Here is a 10,841-nt window from a genome sequence, read left to right as displayed (position 1 = left end):
GCTATTTCTGGAGAATTAACGTACCGAGGAAGTGATTAGCGCTTTACAGAGGGGACAGACGCCAGAAACAAAAATAGTCACCATGAAAGTGAGAAGCAGACTGTAGGGTGAAGCTGTCTGTGTAACGGTAGTGTTCAGCGGCCCACTGAGATCGGATCCGTGTGTTTATTCGCGTCTGACGGCGGACAGTTGTGATCGGACGGGCGAGGACAGAACAGCGAGAAGAAGATAATGTTTAACAACAACAGCAGCAGCAGCACACTGTCATCCTCCTCCTCATCTGAGGCCGGAGACGTGAAAAGTGCGCTGTTTAGCCCGGGTGAACCGCTCAGACAGCCGCGCACGTCTCCTCCGATGTCGGACGGCGGCGCAGGTGAAGTAACGCTCGGTGCTAGCTCACATGCTAGTCCGCTAATAACTGTTTCTGCACAGTAGATAATGTTGTCCGAGGCTTTTGAGGGGGATATACACACACAAGTCGTAGTCTTTTTTTTATCTAGTCCTCCATTTGAAGCGCCCTCGGTTATAAAAAGCAGAACATTTGGGTTAATTACCTGGCTTCAGTCGATGACAGTTATTGCTAGTCAGTGTTTACATGTAACGTTATCACGATATGTGTCTATGTTTATATGTGTGTAAGTATATTTGTTCGTATGCATATAATATAGAGATAGATGCTAATGCTTGGGTAAAGTAAAGCTGATTTTTTACAATGCCAGTAGAACATACAGTTACTGTGCAAAAGTCTTAGGCCGTTAGTATTTTCACCAACAAAAAAATGGCTTTAAGCCAGTTATTTCTATATTTTGCAGTAGTGTGTCAGTAGGAAGTATCAGTTACTTTCCTTTTGCTATTAACTGTAATAATCCAGTGAGATTTTTGTCTGCACAAGGAGTCTGACAGCAGCCAGTGATCTGATCTCACCATCATCCAGTCTTCGATTACATGAAGAAACAGAAAAAACCGAGGCAGACTAAATCCAGAAGAATTGTGGCAATGTCTCCAAAGACACTTCAAGAAACCTTCCTGCAAAGCTACAATACTGTTAGAAGTTTTAGGCACTTGTGTAAACAAGCTGTAACGTGAGCATGCTTTAAAAAACAATGTCATAAATAGATTTTATTTATCGGTTAACTTCATTTAAAGAAATCAAATCAGCATCTGGTGCAACCAAGTGAAATGCTCGTACTGTCAAGCCCTTAAAAAAAGAATGTTTTGAAATGTAAACTGATATTTCCTACTGACAAACTACAGCAAAAGATAGAAATAACTGGCTTAAAACCATTTTTCGTTGATGAAAATACTAATGGCATAACACTTTTGCACAGTACTGTATATATGGGTGGTCCATGTGTAAACACATGAAGTTACTAATGCTTTGACAGTGTAAAACTTATTTTTTTATTATTTCAGTAAAGTTGAATATAGATATATAGGCAGCTAGAGACAGACAGACAGCATAACAGATAGATAGATAGAATGATGGATGGATGAATGATAGATAGATGAATAAATGGAAGGATAGATGTGTGAACTGATGGATGGAGAGAGTAAAAATGACATAAACCTTTTTTTAGATGTATTTTGTCGATAGATGCATGAATGAATAGATGGATGGATGAGTAGATAGATGATAGATACATGAATGCAGAAATGAATGGATGGATGATAACGAATAGATGGAATAGATTTTAACCATGGTTTCCACCACATCTGGATTTTTTTGATGTATTTTGTCATTAGTTGACTAACTTGACTTGTAATAATTACTTCTGATTGATTGTGATCTTTCGTGTTAAAAGACACATCTGTTGTTGTGTGGTGAAGATTATTGCAGCATTACTTTTATTGTTTCATTACTGATTTAAAGCTGGTTAAATGTCACCAGCAGTTAGTGGGTGAGATTGTTAACCTGGCCATATCTGTCATGTGACTTGAGTGGAGAAGTCAAGTAATCTTGCCATTATTACTGTTTCTAACGTTAGTCATCAAAACGAATGAAATAACACAAAACGGTAATAAGTGTTTAGTGACTACAAATGTTCAGAGCTGATGCCAGTCTTCATCGCTCCATCTTGCAGAGAGCAGATCCCCCATTCCTTCAGGACACAGTAGCAGCAGTGCTGCAGATGCACTTGTGAGAAACTCCAAACTGTCTGCCGCCGCACCTGAGTTTGTCCCGGGCAATTATGCATCGTTCCAGGTGAGTCTATGTGGCTCCTTTTTTAACACTGTGTTTTTTTACCGTGGTATTAGTCTGATGTTCTCTCTTTTTAGGAGGACGTGTATTCGGATGGATCTGAAGATTACTACCCTGAGACCTCACTGGCTGATTTCGTTCAGGATTTCGTAAGCCACCTGAACTCGTCTCCGGGGTCCTTCGAGTCAGAAATCGATTACATCACGGATATGCTGAACAGCTTGGTCACTACAGAAGACATTCTGCAGGAGCTGGTGGAGCTCATCTACGTTCAGGTGCATTTGTAATGAGTTTCTGATAATGGATCTGTGTGGTAACCTGTCAAGTTGCAACGAGAACATCCTGTTTAAAGGAATAGTTCACCAGTCATTATTTACTCACCCTCAAGTTGTTCCAAAACCCGTATGATGTTTTTTCTTTTTCCTTTTTTTTTTTTTTTTTACATGGAAAACCACAGAACTTTAAAATTACATGAGAGTGAGTTCATGATGTTTTTGAGTGAACTATCCCTTTAAATCACACTGTCAAAACTATTTTTTTAATATATTTAAACTATTGCAGAAGATAAATATTATATATTATAATGTACAGTTTTGTTCTGCAATAGTTTAAGAATATATTAAAAAAAAGATTCACACTTGATTCTTTTCACTTATTAATACAATTATAATTAATACACAGCTCTCTGGAATACAGTCTAATAACTTATATAAATGAATAATTTACTACATATGTCAATATTTTATATCCATGTGATCCTGTACAGTCCATATATTTGTGATTATTTCTTTTTTTGATAGTATTATGTATACATACTACTATATTATTTATTTGTTCCTTAAGTGGACACACACAAATGTCAATAATCCTAAATATAAATAATGACACAGAAAGCTAAATTGTGGTAAAAATTATGGCTTTTTTAAGTTTTGCATGCTCATTGTCTGTTGCGAAAACATGCATGTAACCTGAGATGGCCTCTGTAACATCTTGAGTATTATTATATTAAAAAGTAAATTTTGTATTTGGTGAATTACTGGTTAGTTTTCAAATCATTCATAAGTGCTGTATTGAATTTTGAACCAAATAGCAAAACTGAAATTTGCAAAATACTACTATGGTACTATTTTTAATCTGTGTACTGGTCAAAACATAATCCATTTAGCAGTTATTATTAAGATGAATGCAATGAAAACCATCTCACATTTGTTTTTTCACAGTCCACGTCTATCCCTAACTTCGCCTACACGGGTGCACGGCTCTGTAACCATCTGTCTCTTCACATCCGTCTCAGTCCAGCCAGCGGTAACTTCAGACAGCTGCTGCTGAAGAGGTACATTTCAGGTTTACCAGTGTGACGCCCAAGTACCCATTTCTGGGTGTTTCATAAAAGTGGCTTGAAATTTGGTTCTTAAAGTCAGCAGTTTCTTCCCTTTTTCTTCTAAGCCTTTACTTTCAGTTTCGTTTAGTCTCATTTTTGTTAGTTTTGTTTATCCTTAAACTCGACTTTGTGCCTGTGTAGGTGTCAAACCGAGTATGAGCAGAGAGAGCATTCCGTGAGAGGAGATCCAGAGACCCAGAAAAGGTTTCACTATTACGTGCTGTTTCTGGGGGAGCTATACCTTAACCTGGAGGTCAGTTCACAACCAGTGCTTTTCACTTATTATCACAATATCTATCTATCTATCTATCTATCTATCTATCTATCTATCTATCTATCTATCTCTCTATCTATCTTTTATTTTAGATTTACTTCAATTAACAAAAATCATTTTTATTTTAGGTTTTTTATTTAAGTGAATTTGTAATAACACTTGATTAGCAAGTGTTATCATTACAAAATAAACTCAACGGCAGAGCTTGAACTGCTACATCTGAGTAAATTATGTAATGCTTAAAGCCTTAACCAATTAAAAATTTTGTTGGTTTTGTTCAAATATGTTTTATGATTACCCCACAAATTACTCACCCTCAAGGCATCCTAGATGTATATGATTTTTTTCTTTCAGACGAATCCAGTCGGAGTTATATTAAAAATTGTCTTTGATCTTTCAAGCTGTTTAATGGCAGTCACTGGGTGTTACAGTTCATCAGTCCAAAAGAAGTGAAATAAAGCGCATCCATCAATAATAAAAAAGTGTCTCACTCCTGTAGTGAATCGATGCGTTTTTGTAAGAAAAATGTCTAAATTCAAAACGTAATAATTGCTTTAATGTAGCTTGCGCCAACAGTTGCTCATGGAAGCAGCTCCAGGAGGTCAGCGCTGCGCATGCGCGTGAGTCTCGTGAAAACCAACATTTGTTTACAGGATTAAAGGAAGCAAAGTTTCCTTACTTTAGCAAAGGAAAACCAGTCTCCTCTTGGCTTATATCCTTCAACATTCTTCTTTACAAATCCTCATTTTGTACTTCTAATTAGTGACCGTTGTTTTGTTTTAATCTCTCCGCTGCGCTTCCACGTGTGTCACTTTTGAGCGGTGCATGCGTAACGCTGACCTCATACGTCATCCGCCCGGAACTGCTTCCCTGTACAGCAGTGAGCGCAAGCTAGATTAAATTGATTATTACGTTTTAAATATGGTTATTTTTCTTATAAAAACGCATTGATTGGCCACAGGAGGACTTTGTTTGCCCCCCGGAGGCGTGTGAGGCTCTTTCTATTATTGATGGATGCGCTTTATTTCACTTCTTTTGGACTGATGAACTGCAACAGCCGCTGACTGCCATTAAACAGCTTGAAAGATCAAAATCATTTTTTAATATAACTCCGATTGGATACACCTAGGATGCCTTGAGGGCGAGTAATTCATGGGCTAATTTTCATTTTTGGGTGAACTAACCCTTTAATATCTACTCCTTTGTGTAACATAGTATATAAATCCTGACATATGTATCTGCTTGAATTCATATGTCAGATTTTGTAATGTTTACGTTATAGTTTTATTTATTTATTTATTTTTTCAGATTTGTAGCTGGTTATTCAACTGTAGCTGTACTGTTTATTTTTATTCTGTTAGCAAAAGTATGAACGACTACAATTATAGATTTCAATTCTTTAATGTATTTCAGATAAAAAGTAGAAAGGAGACACCCGGGCGAGCTAACGTCTTACTGGGAGCGCTAAAGGAACTTTTGAACACATTATTCTCTCACCCAGAAGACCCCAACCTAATGTGTGCTGTCAAATTACTCAAGGTTTGCAGTGGTCCACTTTGAATACATTGCAGCTGCACTAAATGGTACTGTTTCAGAGCAAATGCTCTGTTTAATAGGAGTTATCGAGTGACCTCAGGACTCAACTTAAGATTAGTGACATGTAAACAAAGACTTTGAAATTTAACTCAAAGAACTGAAATGAGATAATCAATCAGTCTGCAGATAATAACGCAGTACTATGCTGTTGGTGTTGACTAGCATTGTTTTACTGTACTGATTTGACAACTGAGCGGTTCCATTCTGGATGACACATGGAAGGAGAAAGGCCAGTCAGACATGGATGAGATAATCAAGAAGATTGAAGACATTTTGTTGGATGCCAAATGCAGCCGGTGAGCGAGTCAGGCAACAAAAGAGTGTTTTTGGAAATGTTAAGCATGCAGAATATCAACGGAATTGTAGTTCACTAAAACTAAAACCATAAAATACGTGTTTGTTGCTTGACTAAAACAGAAATGAAATAAAATATTTATTTATGCATGCATGCATGCCAAATACAGCATTCCTCGTTTCAGTTTCATTTAACTTTATGTACTAAAATAACTCAAATTAAAACTGACATGAAAATAAAGAATAACTGTATAGACATAAAAGTCAACAAAAAATGAAAAATGCAACAAAATTACTAAAAATAACAGCAAATTTAAACAGAAAATATAAGAACAAAAACTCATTTAAAAATATTAATAAAAACTACAATACACTGTGAGGAAAAAGGTTTACTGGCAGAAAATTAACAGTACATTTTCCATTTAATTTATGAACATTTCCTTCAACCCTAAGACACGATGCAATGCAAAATCTAGGTAAAACACCTGTGAAAAAATAAGTGGAAAATTCCTTCATTTTAACACAGTATGTATTTTTACAGACTTTTCTGAGAGTGCAGTGACACTAAAACAACACTGGTATATGGGTCAAAGACGAAAAAGTGTTTAAGCATAAAAAAAGTGTAATACTGCTTTAATCTGTTGTAGTTTTCCCCCCAAAAAAATGCAAAAAGTTTTCTGTTTTATTTAATTGCAATTATGTTTTTGTTTTTCTGAATAAAAAATAAATATCATACATTTTCCCCTGATTTACAGAAAATGTCATTCAGTGTAACAATCTTGTCAGGCATATTAACAACAAAAATCAATTTATGACATATTAAAAGACTTAATTACTTTCACCCCAAATACTAATGAGTTGTAATTTTACATTTTTAACATTTGCCACTATCCTAGGTTTTGCCCATTTGTCAGTAAGAATTTTTTACTAATTAAAACACAATAAAATTTAGTATGCTCCATTATTCTTTTAGATATTTTAATATGTACATGTCAGAATAAGCATGTTGTTTGAATTTTGACATTAATATTGTGTTACACTGAATGACGATGTAACATTATTTCAACCAAATTTTGACATTTTATTCTCCAAAAACTTATTTGAAACCTTATGAGTTTTTGTTTTACTTACATTTAATGTGCTTTCTATGGACACAAAGTCACTTTTGTACATCTTAACGTCTTTGACCCATATATGTATGTAGTATTGAGGTTCATGAGCATCACTGTCTGCACTCCTATTGCTTATTATCATACATTTACATAAAGTTGAGTTGCATTGCCAACAGTTGTTGTTGCTCATGACGCTGGAAATCGTCAACTTGTTTTGTTGCTGAATGTCACTGTCAGTGTGAACAGCTCTTAGATTGCTGAAAGCATTATAATTGCATTATTGATGTTTACAGCATCTCTGTGTTTATTGATGTTTACTGTATGTGTGCGTTTGTAGAGATGTCAGGCAGATGCTGTTGAAACTGGTGGAGTTACGGTCCAGTAACTGGGGTCGAGTTCACACAGCAAGTGTGTCCAGTGACGCTACACCGGACAATGACCCCAACTACTTTATGGTGCGTAATGCCAAAGAAATAAAATTAATTAATTGAGGTTTTGGAGTAAGATATGTAATCTGTGACATCATGCGTACTTTGTCTCCTCTCTTAATGCGTTTATGTCATGGTTTTGCTCCTCAGAATGAACCAACCTTCTACACAGCGGATGGGACTCCTTTCACAGCAGCAGATCCTGGTGAGCATCGGCAGTGATTTTATTCTGCTGTGACCCATCTACAGACATGCTCATGTTTTATTAAGTGTGTGAATGTCACAAAACCATGTTCGAGTTCAAAATCAAAAGAAAATCAGAAACTACATTTTGAAGGAAAAAAGAAAGCCTGTTTTAGGAGTATTAAGACGTGCATTACTTCATTTATTTCATAAAATTAAGTATGTTTTCATTTATTTATTTATTTTTATTCCCGATTCTCATTACAGAACTTTTTTTTTATTATTTTTATATTATCATATTTTTTATATATATATAAATAATTACTGTATTTACTACTAATCTACTATTTTGCTTATCATTCCTGTTTTTTTCCCCCACCACAGAATACTCAGACAAATATCAGGAGATTCTAGACAGAGAAGACTACTTCCCTGATGCATATGAAGAGAATGGAAATGATTCGTAAGTAGATATTTGTAAATTTGTGTGCAGAATATCAAAAGTCTTGTTTGCTTGCACAACTGAGATACTAAATAGTTTGTAATTAATATTTTGAATTAGTTTTTATTTTATTTAAAGTTTTAATTCTGTTGGGTTGAGTTTTTTTTTGTCATTTTTATTAGTTTTAGTTTTTTAAATTATAGCTATATAGTTTCCATAAATTTTTAGTTTAGTTTTAGTTATTTTAGAATGTCAACTAAATGAAAAGTGTTGCTTTGGCAACTATCTGAAATAAGTTTAGTTTTATATTAATATTTGATTTGATTTGATTTCAGTTCAAGTTTATTTTATTTCAAGTAACAAAATGCTTTTTTATGGTTTTAGTTTTAGTTGACTGTAATACCCCTCTTCTCGAACTCCAGTAATTGTCCTCCTCACAATGATGCTGCGGGGAGTCAAAGAGCAGATTTTAGTGAAGTCAGCAGTCCAGGGAGAGAGGGGGGCTTAGCAAGACCTGCCAGTCTTATTCAGCATAGTCTTCAGCCCATTGGATAGGCCATGAGCAGTTAACAAAGAGTCTGTAATTCATGTGATGAGTTTAAAAGAATGTTTTCTATTTAATACAATACACATTATGACAAAAAAAAAACGTTGAAATAAGGCACTTAAATGAAGGAATGCATGAGCATAATTAGAAATTCATAGTCTTACAGTATAATAATCCACTGTTATATTGATGATTTTAGACCGATTGAATAGATACAGATTTTTTTCAGTACTTTTTTTTTCAGTAATATTTTCATGTATTTAAAAGAAGGTCTCTTCTGCTCACCAAGACTGCATTTATTTGATTAAAATACAGTAAAAACAGTAATATTTGGAAATGTTATTACTATTTTAAAGTAAGAAAAGCAGCCATGATCAGTTTAATGCATCCTTGCTGGATAAAAGTACTTTCTGTGTTCAAAATACTTAATATATATATTAAATATTAATATATATATAATATATAATATATAATATATATATAAATTACACGGGTAAGCGCAACTTTGTTACAATTCAGATTTCTTTATTGCAATTCTGATATATACGTGCAATTCTCTTCTTTGAATTTTTTTTTTTTTACTTTTTTCTTGCAATTCTGAGTTTACACATCTCAAATCTGGTTGTTTTTTTGTTTGTTTTTTTCACCGCGGCGTAAAAAAGCCATTGACTTTATCTTACAATATAATACGTTTAGTAAGTTTATATTCACAATTTGGACTTTTTTCCACACAATTACAAGAAAATTCTAAATTGTGAGAGATGTACTCAGAATGTCAAGGACAAAAGTCAGAATTGTGAGATATAAAGTCACTTTTTTTTTCTTATTGTGTGATGGAAACAAGCTTCCATATACTTATGAAGAAATGCTTCTGTGTTGCAGTCTCTGCGGTGATGAAGATGAAATGGATCCGGAGATCGAGGAGGCATTTGAGAGGTTTTGCATGGAGTCGGACGCAAGAGGAAAGAAATAAGCGACTGCGAGACGGTCATGTTGTCACCACACCCGACCCGCAGGAATATTTCAGAGTCGGTGGAACCAAGAACGTTTCGGTTGATTTTCATTTAATTTCTCAAAAAGCACTCCTTGGCTACAATGTCACTGGATTTAATGGCTGGGATTACTGTTTAGGTGTAATGCAGCATAATTGGCACAAGTCCGTCAGGCCATCAAGTTGCCATTGCTTTGGCATCTGGGTTGTGAGATTAATTTTATGCGTGTTCTGATTTGTCAAAAATCCCAAAAAAAGTTTGCAGTGAGATTTTAATATGAGCCGAAGAGTAGCATCATCAAGTGTACGTGTGGTTTGTTTGCAAACTAACTGCTCAGTATCCAACTAAATGTAGGAGGAGCTGAGTTTTGTGTTTTACTCCTCGAGGCTTTGCCACGTAGAGTTGAAGAGCGCGGGGAGAAAGACAAAAAAACATTTTAAGAAAATACAATTCTACTGTTCTTCCTTTCTCAGACCCTCCTCACACCTTTTTAGAGTTTTATTTTCAACTTATGCACATGTTTGAGAAAAAAATGGAACCTTGACTTTATAGTCTGTTTGGTTTTTCGAGTGCAGGAATAAAGTTTCTTCATATGTTAAGTGTGTCAAATCGGAGGAGACGCTGAGAACAGGTTCGATTCATCCGCCACTGTGATTTACAGGACTTTTCTCATCACCAACAGCTCATGGATCCCATATAAAGGAATGTTTATTTTACTATAGTTGTAAATATTATTTACTGCATTGTTTGCCTGCAATAAATCTTTATTAAAAACACTGTTTCTTTGCATTTCATAGGAATTAGTCCTGATTTTTTGATGAGACATTAACTTAATATAATAACAATAATATAAAAGACAAAACAAATCATATTTAGCATAAAGTAAAAATAAAATAAAACATTCTGAAAATAAATAATTTTATAGAATGCAAAGATATTAACGATGTTTATATAGGCTTGTGTGCTAATATATTTTATTTTATATTTAAATAAAATTATAAATTTCTTAGTGAGATTAACTAAAAAAAAAAAAATCTAAATCAAATCTTGACCTCAGCTTGACAGAGTTGAATCTTTGCAGAAAGGGGGCGATGAGAGAGCGCACATATTTATGAGTAATAACTGTAGAAGAAGTGATTCATCCAATCAGCGTCATTCTCTTCATCAGCCGCGAAAATTTGCACCATGGCAACTAGTCGTGACGGGAAGTCCGAGTCATGTCTGCAATTCGGTTCTTTTGAACAGTCCTTACGGATCACCTGGTTCCGGACATCCCAGTGTTTTTATCTAGATACACGTATTGATTATTATGTGTTGTTAATTTAGTTAATAAAGGCGTTCATGATAATTTTGTGTCTCAGTTCAGTTTGATTCAGAACAGCTGTCCGACTC

The 10,841-nt window shown here is 34.7% G+C and overlaps 1 protein-coding gene across 1 annotated transcript; it reads left to right on the top strand.

Annotated features, from left to right (window-relative positions):
• Position 1: 1 nt before the first annotated feature.
• Positions 2 to 10,225, top strand: LOC109049775 (polyadenylate-binding protein-interacting protein 1-like). The gene is made up of 11 exons (XM_019067429.2): positions 2 to 373; positions 2,082 to 2,203; positions 2,278 to 2,475; positions 3,421 to 3,533; positions 3,723 to 3,834; positions 5,269 to 5,394; positions 5,641 to 5,747; positions 7,195 to 7,312; positions 7,436 to 7,490; positions 7,853 to 7,931; positions 9,340 to 10,225. The coding sequence occupies exons 1-11, from the start codon at positions 232 to 234 to the stop codon at positions 9,428 to 9,430; spliced, it is 1,263 nt and encodes a 420-aa protein (XP_018922974.1). The 5' UTR covers positions 2 to 231; the 3' UTR covers positions 9,431 to 10,225.
• Positions 10,226 to 10,841: the final 616 nt, after the last annotated feature.

This window comes from Cyprinus carpio, chromosome A5 (genome assembly GCF_018340385.1).
Source record: "Cyprinus carpio isolate SPL01 chromosome A5, ASM1834038v1, whole genome shotgun sequence".
NCBI lineage: Eukaryota > Metazoa > Chordata > Actinopteri > Cypriniformes > Cyprinidae > Cyprinus > Cyprinus carpio.
The sequence above is the reverse complement of the archived record's forward strand: the minus strand, read 5'-3'. Positions and strand labels throughout refer to the sequence as shown.